Source organism: Taeniopygia guttata, chromosome 8 (genome assembly GCF_048771995.1).
Source record: "Taeniopygia guttata chromosome 8, bTaeGut7.mat, whole genome shotgun sequence".
Lineage (NCBI taxonomy): Eukaryota > Metazoa > Chordata > Aves > Passeriformes > Estrildidae > Taeniopygia > Taeniopygia guttata.
Window position 1 is genome coordinate 28036425 of NC_133033.1, and position 18801 is coordinate 28055225.

At 54.3% G+C, this 18801-nt stretch overlaps 1 protein-coding gene across 6 annotated transcripts in view; it reads right to left on the minus strand.

Annotated features, from left to right (window-relative positions):
- NOS1AP (nitric oxide synthase 1 adaptor protein) overlaps nt 1-17611 on the minus strand; it is a 41063-nt gene extending 23452 nt beyond the window's left edge. For 2 of the 6 annotated variants that reach the window (XM_032749695.3, XM_032749694.3), the window contains exons 1-2: nt 17402-17611; nt 7101-7172 (exon numbers count right to left, since the gene is read on the minus strand). In XM_032749695.3, coding sequence (XP_032605586.3) covers nt 7101-7172; nt 17402-17506 — 177 coding nt within the window. In that variant the 5' untranslated portion in view covers nt 17507-17611. The remainder of the gene's footprint in view (nt 1-7100; nt 7173-17401) is intronic. The other 4 variants (XM_032749696.3, XM_072932865.1, XM_030279772.4 and 1 more) reach the window with 2 other exon arrangements.
- Nucleotides 17612-18801: the final 1190 nt, after the last annotated feature.

The following is an 18801-nucleotide window of genomic DNA, read 5'->3' on the forward strand; positions in this document are numbered from 1 at the left end:
CAGCCCGGTTTCCTGCACAGGGGTGTCTCCCTCTGAAGGAGTCTGACAAGTCACAGCCTCCCTGCATCTTAGGTTCTCATCCATAAAATGGATACCAAATATTGCTTGACCCCTGCTTGGGAGCTTTAGTAACTCTTTGGTCTCCTTTTCAGAGGTTATTTCTCCCTTTAACCATGGAGCAAGAGTGAGGTATTGTCTCTGGACACACTCAAGCCCGGCTGGAAGAGGTGGCTGCCCAGCATAAGGCTGCCTGCATCTCTCCTGCTCAGGCCCATGCAGCATCAGCACTCAGCACCAGGGAGCATTTGGTCCCACTCCATCCCAAGAGTAAAATGTTGCCATGATGGCAGAAAATTGATGAAAGCACTGATTCGTTAAAAAAACACATGAAAATTCTATGTTGTAGTAAATAAGAAGAGAAAAAACCTCCAAATAAAAGCAATGCCAAGGGTGAGAGGAGACACAAATTCAGGGAGAAGGTCCAGTTCTTCACTGCCCAGATACTGCTGAGAGATGCTAGGATGAGTCACAGAGCCTGAAGCCAGCCAAACCTCAGCACATCTCTCTCAAACCTATTTTTTCTTATCAACAGCCCCTCAGGTAGCCAAGAGCTTATTCCTCGTCACTGTTAGAAACTGACTCCAAAATGCGAAAGGAAGTGCACGTGGCTATGGTCACCAGCAGTCTTCCAGCAGCAGAAGAGACCATCCCCTCTTGGTGACAGTGGTGGGGCTGCTGTGCACTGAGCTGGGTGTGTGACAGCTAGTGACACTGAACACAGCCCTTTCCCCCAGTAACAATGCCTTCAGCAGAGGTTTATGCAAGCCTGAGGCTCAGGCCATCAAAGGAAGCTCGGTCACCTTGCAGAAGGCTATCAAAGGATGACAGCTTCTGTAGGAACTCTTTGAAACCTCACAAACAGCAATCACCAGTGCTAACGCGACCCCACATCTCCCAGAACAAGCTGCAGACCCCCTCACCTTGACACCTTGAATCCATTCATGCCTGGGAAGCAGAGTGTGCAACAAATCCTTTCTTTCTAGGCAAGAGGAAAAGCTGAAAGGGGAGAGCACCGTTGGCAGCTCCCGTGGCATCCGCAGTCCCACAGACTCCACGTGTGCCTGGGCTCCAGGAGCAGGGTTTGCAGCTCCACATTCCCCTGCTTCTTGTGCAGCTGAGCCCTGGCACTGGGCTCAGCCTGCTGCCCTGCCAGAACCATCTGTGCAACACAGGAAGGAGCCAGGAAAGCCAGGGCTACCTGGCCAGCATGCTGTGCCCCACAGCTAGTGCAACCCACCAGTGCAGTCCTTCAAACATGCTGGAAGGACCATTTCTGGAGAAGAATGAGTGGGAAGCAGGAGGAAGCACAAGGACACACAGAGGATGGGCATTGGTGTAATGGCTTTACATGCTGGCCATGAACTTAGAGAGGGGTGGGAGCCAGCAGAGCATTCCCTAGCTCTCCCTCCCGCCACGTTCAGGGAGCCTGGCAGACACCATTCCCCACGTCTCCCCTGAGCTCCCTGCAGACATTTGCTGATGGCTCAGACAGCAGCACAGCAAGGCAGTGAGGTGATTCAGTGGGAGCATATTGGGAAAAGCCCCCAGGCAGGGAGGGAGATGAATCACAGGGAGACACCTCAGGCTCCCAGAGAAGGAGCAGAGTCCAGCCCAGGCACATGGAGGGCAAGGATGTGTGACAGCCCAGAGAGGACAGAAGGCACTGCTGCCTCCCAGCTTTTTGCCAGCAGATCCAGTCCTGCCCTGGGCTTGGTGCCTACTTGGCTTCCAGTCCTCTCCAAGGCACTGGGCTGGCTCCAGGCCAGCATCACCCACCAGGAACACTGCTGCCTGTGCTGGCACGCCCAGCGCCAGCCGATGTGTCCTGCCAGAGCCCTGCCTGCGAGACACTCACCCAAAGCAGAAGAACTGAGCTCCTCCGGGACACAGGACTGTGCCTCCTGGCTCAGGAGCTTTCCCAAACCACGCTCCCCCACCTGGTTACAGTTTCCTTCATCCTCACTGGCTCCATGACCACGCTGTCCATCCAGCTGGGAACCCCCTGCTCTTTCCTGCCCCAGCCTGGCCACCCCACTCTATTTTGGGGCCTGGCCACAAGGGACACGCTGCTGTCGCAGGTTTGGCAGAGAACTCTTGGACAGGGCGTTGCTGGGAGCTGAAAGGAGAAGAGCTTATCACGACTAATTTATGCTAGCAGGGGCCAGGAGCATGCCTGTTCCTCATCTCCTCAGCACCCATGGGGTCACATGTCTGGCTGAGTCCAGTCATTCCTGCATGAGCCAGCAGGCTCAGGAGACAGCCAGCACAGGCAGGGAGCAGCACAGTAGGGCTTGCTCCTGTCTTAGTGCTCTCAGTGCCTTTCCAAAGCATCTCCAGCAAGCAGTGCCCCAGGCTCCATCTCAGGAGCTCACTGCTTTCCCCCAGGGCTCAGCCCTTGATTTCCAGCATTAACAGCTCACAACCTCGCCTGCCACACAGTCATTTACCTCCCTGAACTCCTCATTTGACTGTGTGCATTGTAACTCACACTGCACTGGAGGCCACAGCTGCACTGCAAAGCACTCATCCCATCCTGGCCACGGCACAAAGGTTCACCAGGCAGGCTCACCACGCTTTGGCCAGCTCTCCTGGAAACGTGGGCAGTCTTGGACAAAAGGCTGCTCCAATCAATCTGGGTACTAATTTAACTAGTTTATTGATTAAATACTATCTACAGGATGAGATCCTGGCCTATTTCATGCCATGCTGGTAGAAATACCAGACTAGCCATTATTTTATTATGACATTAAGTGGCACTGGTGATGGCAGGAGAAATACAAGCATGCCCAGAAGGCTTCACCCCTTTATTGTGCCTGTCAGAGCACTGAAAGAGCAACTGAAATTATTACAGACATCCTTTCAGTTCTTCCCAGATCTAATGCAACACAATCTCGTTCATCTTGGATAACCACATCAAGTCATTAGCTTCTCAATAATTCACCTTGCACCAAGTGCCATGACTTGGCAGGAAGCAGGCTGTGCTCTTCAGGGGGCCAAAACCTGAGCATCTCCTGGCCAGCCCACTTCCCACTGTGCTGGGCCTCACAGACAGACAGAGGTGAGCTGCCCCAGGCACGCAGGGCCAGCTTGCTCCCAAATCCTGCTCCATTTTGCAGAAGAGACACCCATGCATGGGGAGAGAAAAGAAGAAAAAAAAAAAGGAAGGCATCACTGTAAATGGCCTCATGCTTTTAAAAACTCACCATGGCAGGAGCAGGAGTAGCTGAGAAATATTCCAATTAAATGAGCTCAGAGTTACACCAGGAGCTCTACACCAGTAGCTGGCCACACACATCAATTTTCACACCAGTCCAGCTGCACCTCTGGCCTGCAGAGGATGTGAAATCTTGCTTTATACAAGCTTGTAGAAATTCAGCAATTCTGACGATTCGCTAAAATTGAGCTCAGCTATGCAAAGCAGCAGAAGCCCCACAAAATCAGATGTACCTGACAGAGTAGGAGGTGTAGAGGAGCAAGATTTTCAAGTGCTTGGAATGCCTCCCTGTTTTGAGCCTGTGAAACTCAGCTGGACACTTCCCAGAAACAGCCTTGCAGAAGACTTCCACGGCTTTTAAGAAGTGCCTATATAGGTTTTCATCCTTTCTGGCTCCAAAAAAAACCTGGATCAAAGCTGCATTCAGCTATCCAACCACAGCACCAAGCCACAGTCAGGCAGCGGTGGCTGCCCTGGGGACATGCCACTGGCATGGAGAAGAAAGCACTTGCATGAATTTACATCATGACAACACAAAAAATGTACAGTCGTTATTGTCCTTTAGGGTTCATGAGCTCACTGGGAAGGGAGTGGGAGGGAGAAGATATCTTGCTACCTGCTCAGGCACTTTGAACTGAAATCTGCAACAGCTCATAATCCTTAGGGTTGGGAAGCCACACCACTCTTAGTTTGGGGTTTTTGGATGCTCAGGTGACCTCCTGGACTCACAGATCAGTTCCTTGTATCTTGAATCTAAGGCAGCCAAGGAGCATTTGGAAAGCCAACCTACTCCAGCAGTTCAGAGCATGAAGCAGCACTGACTGGGTCAAACTTTTTGGGATGAGCAGGAGACAGGAGCCAGCTGAACTAACAGAAGCTCCCCTGCTTGCCCAGGAAACAAGCCCTGGGCTACTGTATCTATTATGTATGTGGCCACCAGTGGTCTGCAGGAGACATGTTGGGTTTGGAAGAAAGCTGCAGCAGATGTGCATCTTCAGCATGGCTAATGTCCCATTCCACCGAGTCATTTCAGGGCCAGGGATTTACACCAAGGTGCAGTGCAGAGAGGGCTGTGTTCCCAGCAAGCCCAGCCCATGCAGGAAGGAAAAGCAGAGACAGTCAGCTGAGCACCTCCCCTTCCCTCCTGATCCTGAGCTGTGAGAATCCTGGGAATTCTCCACATTCTCCGGCTCTGGACAGAAACTCCCTCCGGCCAGGACCATGAAGACAGCCATGGTATCACCAGCCCTTCAGCAGTGGGGAGAGGGGGATGGCATCCGTGGGGATGGTCTACAACACAAACCCCCTGTTTAAAGTTCCTGTCACCCCTGACCCACAAAAGGTCAAGTCCAGCTCTGGGCTTAACCTACCCCTCTTGCTCAGGCGGAGCTGTCCTGCCCACAGCCTTGGCTCTGCTCTGCAGGGTGGGCCTGCCTGGGGCAGGCATCCCAGCAATGTCAGCTATGCACTGTCCTCCTCTGTGCCCCCAAAGGGGCAGCTCTCCATCTAAACAGGAAGCCAGCACTCCCCGAGTATGGGGGAGTAGAAGGAAGGCAATTCTACAGGGCGTGATGCTGCTGCTGTCCCAGCCCCTCCCTGCTCCCAGCCCAGCACAGGCAGTCACAGGGGGCTTCCAGGGCATTCTTCCCATTGGGATCCCCACTCTCGGGCAGACAGCATCCTCACTACTTTGCAGGGTCATTTTTAAAATCACTTAGTAAATAGAGGCAAAGCCCAGAGAGCAGCTATGGCAAAGGTAGCACTGAGAAAGGGGAGTAGAGGCAGCAGAGGTGATGGTGGGGGTCCCCCACCTTCATCAGCAGTGATGAACTTGGAACAAACTGAGACAGAGCACCTTGCCCCTAAACCAGGGACTGCATTAAAAACCACAAAAACCTCAGGGTCAGCAGCTGCTTCACACCCTACACACAAAACTGCTGCTGCTTGCACTTGGTCTCCCACTGCTTGCTTTCTGTGCCTAAATAAATTTTTCTTCCTCTGGTTTCTCCATGCCAATACTAAGGGATTCTTTTATGCCTTCAAGCAGAAGGGTAGCTGTGCTCTGTAAGGAGGACATGCAATACTTCAGCTCCAGCCAAACTGAAAGGAGCCCCCGGCCATCCATCCAACCATCATGGCATTCCACTCACTAACAGCACCCCCTGACAAATAAACAGGCATTCAAACTCTCTCTGGCAGATCTGACCTGCAAAGTCATTGCCTTTCATGACTTGCATCTCTCCCGTCTTACACTAGGTGAAGAAAGCCTGAGCACATGCTTCAAACACATCATTCACTCGAGAAACCATTATTTTACCCTATTCTGTGTTCTTTCGCTGCCACTCAGAGCTGTACCTATGAATTTTCTAGACTGTGCTTGAGTTTATTTATTCTGGTCAACAAGGACATTCTGGTGTTCTTATTTTTCCCCCAGGGTTTACTTAAACCCTCGAAGTTGTGCCAGTCCTTCCACACTGAGGTGGAGTTCTGTGATTTTGGGGCTGGAGGTGCATTTATTCAAAAGTCTTATCTTGAAAGGCAATGAAGGAAACTGCTGTTTATGAGAGCTCCTGATGACATAATAGTTGTTCTGTCCCAAACTGTCTGGACACAAGGTGAACAAACTTAATGCCATAAAGGCCTTCCAACCTCATGCCCCAGTCACAGCATTAACCCCCAAGGAGAGGACAGGAGAGCAGGTAGGAAAGATGTTGAGTAAAGCCCACAAACTATTTACACCCTGAAAGTTTGAAATAGAAGAGCCTCGAAATGTCTGTCCTTTAACTGTGACACTCCTTATCCTTGGATATGATCTTCCTCTCATCATCTGGTGAAAGGGAAAATGAGATTATAGCAAGAGCCTGCATGACAGGCTGAGAGAAGCAGAGCTCTGGTGCAGCTGCTGAGCGACAGGAGCAGCTTTGGTTCTTATGGGATCCCATGAGACCAGCAGAAAGACAGCACATCCTTCACCCAATGTCCCTGCAAGAGCCTTCAGGCCCTTCCAGTTCATATTCCCAGGAGCGAGCCATCTCTGGAGGACAGGGCGCACTCCTTGCTGTGGCCCAAGGACAGACCAAACCACCTGCGCCTGCAGACACCACACCCAGGGCCAGCTCGGCCCCAGGGGCTATCCCCTGCTGAAGAGCAGTCAAGCTCCTGCTTTTTTGACCCCTTTCAGCGAGTTATGGGGTGCATGCTTTGCTCCCCTCCCAGCCCCCTCTGAACACCTCGCACTTGTGCTGGCCAGAGGCTGGGGAGCAGAAGAAAAGCTCCTCTTTTGGCTAGGGGCCAAGCATTATACAGCAAGGGTGTCCCATATCCTGGCTGCAAGTGCTTTGGGAAGCCAGATGACTTCATTACCACATCATGCCCCCTGACCTACTCACCCTCAAGCTCACTGCCGGCCAGCCCCAGAGCTTGTAATTCTGCACTTCACCTTGCACACTGCCTTTTAGCACCAACCTGCTGCCACATCCAGGCAGCGCCTGAATTTTCACGCTGCTGAAACTCTCACACGAGCAGTAAAACCCTAAGGAACCTCTTGCACAAGTAACTTGTTGTTACTTTGTTATTGGCACTGACAAATGAGGAAATGCTCCCAACCATGGGCACGCTACAGTTACCACCGGGTGCCACATCCCACATCCACTTCCAGCAGGTGCTGCTCACGGGGTGCCCACTGGGAGGGCCAGTGAAAAACAGAGTTATGAATGCACTGGAAGACAGGATTTATGCCAGACAAAGCTGCAGGTGTAGACGGAGGAGAAGGCCAGGCCCTGGGATGGGAATGGGGAAGGGGAAGGAGCAGCCTGGCCACACTCACCCTGATGCGCCGCATGGCCGTCACGATCTCCACGCGGCTGTTTGGCCGGGGCACATCCAGGCTCCCGATGTACTGCAAGGAAAGAAAGCAGATTAGTCCAGTTTGATAGCCCTGGAAACCTCATGGTCCCACCAGGGCCTCAGTGGTACCCACAGAGGGAACCCAGGGTCACCTCTGGGGAACGAGCAGCATTTTGCCTGCTGCGCCTGAATGCCTGCATGTCTCCAGCCATGTAGCTGCTCCCTCACCACACCACTGCAAGTAGTCAAAAACCCTTTTTCTAGCAACAAAATAGCTTCAGCTGTCAGGCCAGCAGGACACACTCATCTAGGCCATGATCAAAGCACACAGGTATAAGCAAATATCCCCTCGGCTGCAGTGAGTCATCTATTACAGACCTGGATATTGGAATATCCCTAAAATAGCCAGACCAACCTGTCCTGTGACAGGCCCTCCATTATTGAATTGCAGCCCTGCCAAACCCGTGGCTGTTTTTGCAGGAATGCTGAGCCTCCAAGCCAAACCTCCGGAATAAAGGAGCTGCTTTCCTATTCAAAGGGGACCAAAGGCAGCGCCACTGTGACCCAGCACGGAGAGACGTGGAACAAAAACCTTTTTAAAAATAAAATGGAAGAGGGCAGATTCTGAAGAAGGATCAGAAAACAGACAAGCGATGAAGAGTCAATGCTGAGCGCTAAAAACGTGTAGTTAGAAGAAAAGCGTTTTGAGCCTATTTACTGGCCCTCTGTGCTCCCACGCTTCATCTCGACACAAGGGCTGACGTAACCCTCAGCAGCACAGCACGGGCACCAAACCCAGCAGGGCAGGCTACATGTTCCTGGGAACAGGGCCACAACCTCTGCTGACACCATGGAAGCCCAGCTGGCTGGTTCCCAGCAGCAGCACCAACATGGGTGCCTAAGTGTCTCAACAAGTGCTCAGGTAGAGGCTGCTGAGAAGGCTGATTTCTCTCCCAGCATCGCTGAGAGATTTCCAGCTCCCCTGCACTGGGATTGCCACCGCTAAGGAGGGATGGCACAGTGCAGGGGATGCACAACCACGCCTGTGCTTTGTGTGTGAGCTGTCCCAGAGGGTCTCTGGGACAGAAGCTCAGGGAGCCCTGTGTTTCTGAGAGCCCTCCTCGCTAAGACCCTGCACCCAACCCGGCAGCTCAGCCAGACCATCCCCAGACACACAGCTCCTGCCTGGGGGGACACAGAGGCAGTGTCCAGTGACCAGCACGGGGCAGTCGGTACTGAGAGGAGATGTGCAGAGAGAGGATTTATAAATAACCCCAAACAGCTGGCATATCCATCACGTGCCTGCAGGCTGCATGGTGCAGGGCAGCCTTACATAACTGAGAATTACAGCCCAGGACAGCCAGCCCCTCACTGCCCTGCTGGGAGTCCACAGCTCCAGCTCCGAGCAGTTCCCTGTCACACCCCCTGCACAGCGTCTGCCACCTCTTCAAAAGAGCAAGTCATCTGAGAGAGGCATCTCAGACATCAGTACATCCCCTTTTCTGAGGTAAGGCCTGGAAAGCATCAGGAAAAAGCAGGAGCTGAGGAGGAGGGCAGAGGCAGGTGGAGCCCTGAACCTGCAGTCACCATGCAGCACCTGAGGAAGAAGCCTTTCCCCATCCTGCTCTGCCAGGCAAACATCCCTGTTGGACTTCCCCACTAAGCCTTCCCACATCACTTTTGTCGGAATCTGAGGTATTGATGATTCTGAGATTGTAGAAAGTCTCTGTCTGTCAGCCCCGTTGCCAAAGAAGAAGCCATAATTCGTCTGTGCTGTTTTTCAAGGTTGTTTATTCTGTTTATCTCTAACATGTTCTGCTGCCCTGCCGCAGCTCTGTCCTGCAGGGCAGCGTGTGGGGCTCTGCCCTCAGTGGGATGTTACAAACATTAAATACCAGAAACTACCTGTGCTGGATTTACAATAATGTGCCAATATCTGTCACCTATGTTGAACAGTGTGTCCCCAGCCTGAACCAACAGAAAAATGCCAACACCACAGTGAAACATGGAGGGCATGAAGAAGGAGAAAAAGGACAAGACACACCCAATTCCTCCATCTTGTTCCCTCTGAACCCCTAATCTAGAAATCTAAAATTTTACTTTTGCACCCGTGCCACACTTAATTATTACTCTTATCAAACACTCAAAGCTTGTAATTCATCCTGTAAGATTGAAAACTCCTCTCCATGGACAGAGATCACAGCCAGTGTCTCTCGGGGCTCTGTCCAGGGGGGTTTCTGACCCCTGCCACAGTCCCAGACCTGCCAGGGTAGCCAGAGGGAAGCTCTGGATTCCCACACACTTTTCTGCCAGGGACCACCTGAGGAAGCAGGATTCTTATCCTATATGAGAAGAGCAAACTTTTGCAGCCAGAGGAAGCCCATCTTCCTCCAGCTATTCCCAGCTGCATGAGGTCACTGCCTGGAAATCCCTTTCCTTCCCTTGTGCTCTCCTTGCCCAGGCAGGTGCAGAACACAGCCATGGCCAAGGACAAGGCAGGCAGTGCCAGCTGGGCAGGAGAGCTGGCTCCCATGGCCACAGAAATTCCCCATGCCAAGTTCCCTGGCTGCTCAGCACAACCTCACGGCCACAACTGAGTGTGTGAGGCTGGCAGGGCTGGGGTGCCCTGCAAGCACAACCAGACACCACCCTGGGCCAGGCACCAGCTCTTTGGATTGGCCTCCTAAGGAACAGCATCAGCAGTAGGGTTGTCTTGATGCTGTCCCTTCTGTGCTCCAGCTCATGTCCACGTGTACCCAAACCGAGGGGCATGGGTCACAAAGCCTGCAGAATTCACCTTTGCTCCCCAGCCTGGTTTCCAGAGCATCCTGCTGTATCCCACAGCCCATGGATGCTCCCACCAGAGCCCACAGCACATCCACCCCAGTGTGGGCTCACTGCACACAGTGACCATGCTCACAGCTCCAAAAACACCCTACTCTCCCTGCACTCTGGAGGCAGGTATTTTTGACACATTTCATACAACTCAGCAGATGGACAAAGTCTCTCCAGATTATTTTTGCCTTCAGGGCAGAAATCACATGTGACAAGTGCCCTGTAGAAGAGTAACCCTTCACAATGTGGTGAATATCCCCCCCAAAATGTGGACTTTGGGGTTGGTCTTTCAGCTAAACAACTTCCCAGGTGAGCTGGGGGATGGTCTGAGAAGCCTCTATATTCAGTATTGATTTGCAGGCAACAAGGGCTGCTCCTGCTCCACTCTCCTCCAGCCCTCCTACTCACAGCACCAATTTTAATTATGGGAATAGGTGTGGGAACAAGCAGGTGAGGCAAAGACAAGGATAAGCACAGCAGCCAGAGCTTCCAGCGTGCAATACTTCCCACTCACCCCACCCCTGGGACTGTGCTCCCTCTCTGCCAGGGCAGGAGCTCAGAAACCCCAAGCATGGGCACTCCCAGGCACAGATTTTTGCCTTCCTTTAACACACAGGTGCCCCAGGGAGGTGCCAGCCACACAGTGGTGGTCCCAGCTGCTGCAGAGGCCATTGTCCTGGCTCCTGGGCTCCGGCCAGCATCCCTGCCAGCGAGCTGACCCCACAGCAGAGAGAGACAAGAAGGAGAAAGGAAGGTGCCTGAGACGAAAGGGAAGAAAATAAAGCTGAGCAAAAGAGCTGACAAAGAAAATAAACCTGTGAAAGAACTCGCCCTCCCCAAGCCCTGCATACCAAGGGGGAGAACACGTGTACATACGCAGGATGTGGCTTTTCCAAATAATTGCCTCCAGATCCATGGCCCCACCACCCTGCCAAGGGGATGGAGGGACAGAACTGGAGTCCCCTACCCACACCCAAGAGCCAAGTGGGATCAGGGAGTCACAAATCCCCATGGGCTGTCCTGGGCAGCCTCCTCCTCCCCAGTGCAATCAGGGGAAGAAAGGCCACCCGCAGGGTGAATGAGCAGCCAAGGGGGTCCCTGGTGCCCCAGGCACCCTGGCAGCCCCACAAAGGCAGCCCTCACACTGCCAGCGCTGCCCAAGGCTGTGATACCAGCACTAAGCACCTCTTTTGTAGAGCGCTTTTGGTCCTTCATATGCCCCACTGCTCCTCAGCTCCCTGTTGGGATCCAGCCTTTCATCCCTCCTTCCAGGGCCCCAGAAAGGCCAGTCTCTCTCCCCCTGCCATGGGAGGTGGCAGCACGCATCAGGCTTCTCAGCAGCCACAGGGACTCTGCTTGCTGTCCTCTCCCCGTGCAAACAGGCTCTCAGTGGACAGGGGCCCTGCATACAGCCTACACCCATGCACCCTCTGCCCACGGCTTACAAAAGATCTGCCCAGTTCTGGGAAATGCCAGGGGAAAAAAAATAAATTTGTTTTTTAAACTGAAAACAAAGGGGAGCACTTTGCCAAAGCACTGTTTGCACAAGTCACTCAGTTTCTCATTTTTCCTCGAGGCTGTTGAATACTGCTCGTTTTCTGCTCTGTCAGAAATGAATTTTCTTGAGAAGTTGCTTTTTCTGTGACAGCAGGTGGCAGATATTTTCGGAAAACTGACGACCAATCGCATCACTGCCGGGGGACACCTCGGAAGGGGTGTTGATGAGATCGGTGGTAGGCAGAGGTGGGCAGCCAAAGCCTTCCTGGGAAGGAGATGCTGCCTTCCTGCTGCTCCGACAGCCCAATACTGCGTGCAAAGGTCAGGGCTGAATCATCCCCGGCTTACAGGGGAGCCTGCACTGGCTGGCTGCCCGTTTCCAGCTTCCAGAGCCACCCTGAGCCAGGGACCCTGCCACAGAGGAGGAGCCACTGCTTCTTTACAGGAGCTGCAGGCAGGCAGTAGGGTGGGGGGACACGCTGGCACCAGCCCCAGGCCACCTTCAGGGCCAGAACAGCCCTGTCCGGGCAAGGGGCCCTGCCCCCGGGTTAGGGAGGGTTTACCAGAGGTACCAGCAGCCAGATGGGAGGCACCAGGTGCAGGGCACAAGGGTCTCCAGATTTCTACAGAGTCCAGGGTGGTGTGAGGCTGCACCATGTACTGGGACATTGACCCTGCCACATGTGGCTGTGCCACAAAGTAAGGGACAAAGTGCTCAGGCACCAGTCTGAAAACTCCTTATTTCTCCAGCACCCGGGGAACACCCTGTGTGCCTGCAGTCTGTCTGATAAGGGTTTCTCCCCAGGCTGCTGCTGTCAGGGAAAGCAGGGAGAAATCCATTCCCAGGACTTTGGCTGTCCCACTGTTCCTGCTCTCCAGTTGCCCATGCATGGCCTCAGCCCAGGGAGCCAAGGGTCTGGGCTGGCATGCTCTGCCCTGCACCTCAGGAACACCCTGCCTTGCTGGGTGGAAAGGGGGAAGTTTACTCAGACTGTGCTGGTGCAGGCTCAGAGGTTAAAGGGGATGGAAAATTCACAGTGCCAGACGACTTTAACGGAAAAAGGCCTCGGCTTCTATTCTGAATCCAGCAGATGGGTGCTCTGCCAAGCTGGGCACCTCAGCTTTGCCCAGTTCCTCCCTGAGCAGGGCTCTACACCCCAAGGACAACACATCCAGCCTTGCAGAGTGATCCAGAGCCACAAAGCTGGACAACGGGCATTGACACAACAGGGACCTCACAGCAGGCAGGCAGAGCCCTTAAGAACACCAGTGCCTGTACATATATATGTGTGTGTGTGTGTGTGTGTGTGTATACACACCAGTGCTGGTCCCAGCAGCACTTGCCCTGCTTAGGAGCTGCCTCAGGGCTCAAGTGCCAGAAACACAGAGCTCTGGGGGCTCCAGGACACTCATCACACCCACTCTCCCCTCCCACCAGCCAAAACAGGGCTCACCTGAAAAGGGAAGACACCTGTGCTGCAGAGCCAACAGGGCCCAGACCCAGCAGGTGCTGAGAAATTAAGTTTTTCCACAGCAGTGGAGCAAGACTGTCCACTTGCCATGGCTCCATCCCCACCCAGGCAGGCTGCCCCACTGGGCTTGAGCTTCCTGCACCTCCACCCAGCTACACCAGGGACGTCCAAGCCCAGAGCGCTGCAGAAAGCAGGGCTGGCAGTATTCCACCCCCTCTGCTGCTCCCGTGGGACCTCTGGGCATCTGCAGAGCCCATGTGCCTGGGACCCACAGGCTGGGCACACATGGCTTTGCCAGAGCCAGACGGAGTTTTCTTTGCTAAGAGCTCCGCTAAGCAGCCTATGAACAGATTTAACACGTATGGCAGAAAGATGCCGCTGCTTCAGACAAGAACCTTTGTAGAATTGGGAAAGTTATTTATAGCCTGGGGCGAGCAATCCCGGGCTCAGGCTCACAGCAGCTTTGCTCTGGGCTGAGCAGCCCCTACAGAGCACAGAGCTGCCAGTACAAACAGCCCCCAAACAGAGCTGCCAACTCTCTCCCAGCCAGCCAAACTGGTGCAGAGCATCACACAACCTGTCTCTGGGTTCCCAGCCCTCCAGGAAAGGGACCCTTGCTGGGAAGGGAGCCTGAAGCAGTGGAGGGGAACTGAACACCTCGATCAGGGCTGCCTGCAATTCAGTTCAATTCCAATGCTGTTATTTGCAGCCCTTATGTACATAAAAATATACACACGAGTGGAAACACACACAGACTCCCTGTTTAGTGATCACCTGAGGCTATAACCATTTTCCTGATAAAGGATTTTGCTTTGGAGCAACTGGCAGTGCCTGCCAGTGCTTGCAGCCCCTGGAAGGTGGCAGGCAGGTGGGCTGGAGAGGTTCGGAGGAAGGGACATAACAGATCAGACTTAAGTCTCCTCCATATCCCATCTCCAAACATAGACAGAAGCAGATGCTCAGATCAACTTGAGTTTCCCACGCACAGAAGCAGAGAAAAGCGCTGACAAAAATGAGAGAAAGTGCCTGGTTGCCAAGACCACTTAAGCGGAAAAAAACCACCCCATCAGCCAAACACATAAACCCCACCTGCTGCACAGAAGAACAGCAACCCTCCCGAACCTCCATCCCACCTTTACCTGTGAGAAGATCTGGTATCCAGAACAGAAGGTTTCAGCACATGGGATGCCCAGGCACGTGTCAGCCCCAGACCACAGGCACTGGGTTCACCAAAGATTGAGTTGTGTTTGGGCAGCCACTTCTCCCCGTGCCTGCACACGAGGGACCAGCAGAGAGGGTCCTCACACCCACCTGCCCCTTCTTTGGAAACCATGTCCATCAAGGCACTGTGAAGGGATTAATGGGACTGAAGGAGTAACAGCTGTTTCCAAATAATGGGCGTCCAGTAGGTGGGACCTGGCTCTGGACCACAAGACCTCGGGGCAGGAGGGAAACCCCAGCCCAGCCCAACACCAGCTCCCAGGAGAGAGATAGTAAGGACTTCCCTGAGCAAACCCAGCAGCACCCAGCACTCCAACAGACGAGGGTCTGGCAGTCCAGTGCCAGGCCCCACCACCCCACTCCATTCCCTCTGCCTGCTGCTCTCTCTGGAGGCCTGGGAGTAGTGTGAGTCACAATTTCTGAATACACAGAATTGCTGGTGTTGCACAAGATGGCCCTTGGGTTTTGTCCTGCAGCACCAGGGCTTTGGGAAGATAAGGAGTAAGCTCACATCCATCTCATTCTCATGGAGGTGGAGAACAGGAGGTGTCTTTCCTCTCTACATCTCCATTTATTTAACAAAAAAACCACTGTGCAAGTGGGAATTTCTGTCCATTCCCCTGCACCATGCTGCAGCTCCCAGTTCTTCATCCAAACGTTTCAGCTAACCCAAGAGGCCAGGCTTTTGATTTTAATCAACAATTCAGACTGCAAGACACAGAAGAAAACAAACATCCTGCCTTCCCTTGTAGCCAGCTCCTCTGATTCCCTGCAGCCTGACCAAGCCATCTCTGGGATACAGCAGGGTTTGGTGCCAAGAGAAGTGGCCAATGAAAACAGATCCAGAAGTGTGAAATGCATTACTGTTCCTAAGAAGATGGAGTGGGATTTTCCATCTTTTTGATTTAGCTCCAGAAAATGGATTAACATAATCCTTAGGGGACACTTTGCTCTGACTCCGTGACCCTGTGCCAGCACATATGGCTGCAAGTGGCTCCAGGGGGGACAAGAGGCACAAGCCTCCCAATAGCATCACAGCTCAAGGGACAGCACCACTCGCCTCACATCAGGTCCATCTTCCTCTGCTTGACAAAGGTTCAAATTCTGACTGCCTGTGGCCACCCAGTCACCCGGGATGCCAAGAATCACTCAGGAGAGGGACAAGGGGGACAACAGTACTGATGCTGTTCTGATGGACCAAAACATGGACTACATCCACCACATGTGCCACTTAAAGACAGCAGCAGGTCCAAGTATAAAAATACAATTAAAAATTAAAGCAATAAATCATCACACACTGCCTCAGGCCCACACTACCCCCCTGCAGTGAGCCCCAAGCAAGCCCATCAGGAATCTCAGGCTGCTGGAGCAAAGAGCACTGGTCCAGTACTGAGCTGTAACACCGGGATCCCCACTGCCCACACTTATCAGCTAACCCAGGAGGATTTGAGGAGACAGCCTCTCAAGTCCCGACATCCCAGACAAGCATTCTTCTGGTTTAATCTTCCCCCAAAGTTATGCTCTAAATCAGAGTTCCACGTTTTGTGACTCGTGCTGGGTGCCTAGCTGTAACACGAGCTGTGCGGGTGTAAGCACTTGGGATTCTTGAGGATAAAAGGAAGTAAAGGAATGTAAGCATTTAATTAATCTCGAGCAATCTAATAAAAGGATAGAGTAATTGCCTCAGCCATCTGCATTCTGAATCTGGCATCAAGGGCTGCTGGAGAAACCCAGGAATTCGGAAGCTGGGTTTCGTACGGATTGTGCTTGGCATTAGCGCATGCCACCAAATACCAAATAAGAGAAAGAGGAGCTAACAAAGGCTAACATGCAGCACTGCATTAACGCAGCCAGACCAGCAGCGTGGAGCAGAGATGAGCCATGAGCACACCCAGGGGCTGCTGACGCCCTGTCCCACTGCCCAGCCTCCAAGCCGGGTCACCCAAAGCTGGCATGGAAGAGGCACACAGGATTTAGAAGGCGAGAGATGCTTTGCAGCCTCCTCGCAGGTGAGGGGTGAGAAGGTGCTGGCAGTAAAACAGCAATCGGCTCCAATCACTCAGGAGCAAAAGGCTGCAAAGTTGAGCTTGAACAGCCTTTCCCAGGAAACAGTTGCAAGGCAGGTTTAAGTTTGCTCCATAAACAACTGTTTTGCTCTCTACAGCACAGTGCCTGCCATCGGGCAGGTGATGGCCTCTGCAGAGGAACCCTCCCGGCCCCGAGAAAAGGTGGCAAGTAACACTTTTGACACCTTCCTACGAGCCGCAGCCTTTGCCCCGAGGGCACCGCACACAATTAGATGCCAAATTTTCTTCCCCTGACAGCACATGTTCTCCGAAGACAACAATGTGTGACAGACGCCTGCCTTCCTGCCGCTCAAAACGGTTTTACACCAGGCTTTTCTCCTAAGCCAACCTCACTTGAGTACCTCCGTCATCATGATGACCGTATTCCTCAAGAGAAGAAAACGGGGCAGAATTTTATGTTTCCCCTTTCCAAATCTCCTGGCCAGCTCCTTCCCAATTTCCTGCTGGCCAGCGTGCCTTGCTCGGTAGCTTGGCTTTTGCCAGCCTGCTGCGAGATGGCAAGTGCCAGCCTGCGGGGAGCCACAGTCGACGTGGAGCGAGAGAATGAAAAGTCCCAACGGAAAAGATAAAAAGCTAAGAGCACTCCCTGCCAAATCCACTAGCAAGGATGGTTTATATGCATAAAGAGAAATAGCAAGCGTTTATTTCGGGTGCGTGTCCCTCACGTCCTGCACCGCAAATCCGGCTGCTCACACCAGAGGAGCAGCAGGGTCCAAGGCATCCTGCCGACCCCAACCACCCGCGCCCCATCCCAGCGGCGCTCCGGCACTGCCCACAGCGTTGGAGCCGCAGAGCACAGCCCGAGCCCTCTGCTCCTCCCTGCCTGGGAAGATGCACACGGACCCCGCTTTGGGGGCCAGCGTCCCCGAGCAACACCACGCGGAGCCCTGGAGGGATGCAGGGCCAGGGAGGGATTCTGGGGTGAAGCAGGAGGGTGACCCCACTCCAGTCTGACCCATCCCACCAGTCTGGCCATCCCTACCGGACGGGCGGGAAGCCTCGCCCGACTCTGCACCTGAGTTTAGGGGAGAACAGGCAACGCCAAGGGGTAGGGCTCCGGGGAAAGCAGAAAGCTATGCCGAAAGAGAGCTGGAAAACCGGGCATCCCGGAGCGCCGGGATGCAGCGCCGGACAGCGACCCCCGCGGCTTCCCCGCGCCCGCCGCCCACCTTGGCCTCGAAGCAGATGCCGTGCTGGAAGGCGTCCTCGTTGTGCAGGGGGATGCGGAGGTCGTGCCGGTCGTCCACCAGGTTGTACTTGGACTTGGCGGGCATGGCGGCTCCGCGGCCGGGCAGCCCTGCAGCGCGCCCGGCCCTGCCGCCGCCGCCGCCGGCCCGCCCCGCCCGGCCCCGGGGCGGGGACGCGCCCGCGCGGAGCGAGCGGGGCGGGGGCGGCGGCTCCGGCTCCGGCTCCGGCTCCGGCTCCTGCCCGGCCCCGGCCCCAGCCCCGGCTCCTGCCCGGCTCCGGCTCCTGCCCGGCCCCCGCCCCGGAGCGAGCGGGCGGCGGAGGCTCCGCGCCCCCTCCCCGGCCGGCAGCGGCTGGCACCAAGTGCCGGGGCCCGCCTTGCTCTCCGCCGCCAAACTTCAAATGCGTGGGAAACCAAAGGAGGGATAAGGGGAAGCCGCGGGAGCGGCTCGGGGAGGGTGGGCAGCGCCGGCCGCCCCCTCGGGCAGCGCATGGCAAGGCCGTGGGAGCCGGCGCGCATTCCTCCCGGCTGGGGAGCCGCGCCAAGAACTCCGCACGCAAATCTTTGTCTCAACGCCGAACACGGTGGAAATCAAGCACGCTGGAAGTGGAAAGTCTCCCTCTTGCACTTAAAGAAAGACCAGCTCTTGAGACCAGACCCTCCTCCCTTACCAAAGTCCCGAAAGCTGTGAATACACTTCCCACCCACCGAAAGCAGCCCAGAGCTGCTTTGCAGCTGTTCAGGGAGCAACTCACACAGATCTGACCTCAAGCCCAGGCTGTTGCATCCCTTACCCCCACACGCACAGTGTACTCTCAGGTAGGGCTCCATCCTTCTGTGTTTGGATATCCACGGATGCTGCAGAGCTCATCTCCCCACGTGTGCCTGAAGAGCCAACACGGGCCTCAGAGGCACTTCTCTCCACAAGAGAAGCACAATTCCCAAAGCCCTTGCCGTGCCATGCTCGCATGTGCCTACAGCCAGAGCCCACTTCCCTTAGGGTTCCGAATGATTGCAGTGCAAAGAGCAGCATTGATTGTTGATCCTTCCCCAGGCAGAACAGATCCAGGGCCATTGATTTTTCAGCCTGGATCGATGTGGTGAAACTTCCTTTGAGTTTATAAGACAGTTCAGTGCCAGCCACAGCACTTCGGCCACATCTGAAAAATGTATTGTTCCACTCAAAACGGTGTGGGCTTCCCACCACCCCAGAGGCTCGGCTGACAGTCTGAGCACAATTACATGACAAGCTGAGAAATCCCTGTGCTCCATCGTGCCATGAGAGGTGTATGTGAACAGCTGTTGTGCTGCTGGTTTCCCCATGCCAGGCCAGGGTGGGATTTCACAGAGATGTCAGTGCATGGACAAGTGAATTGAGGGATG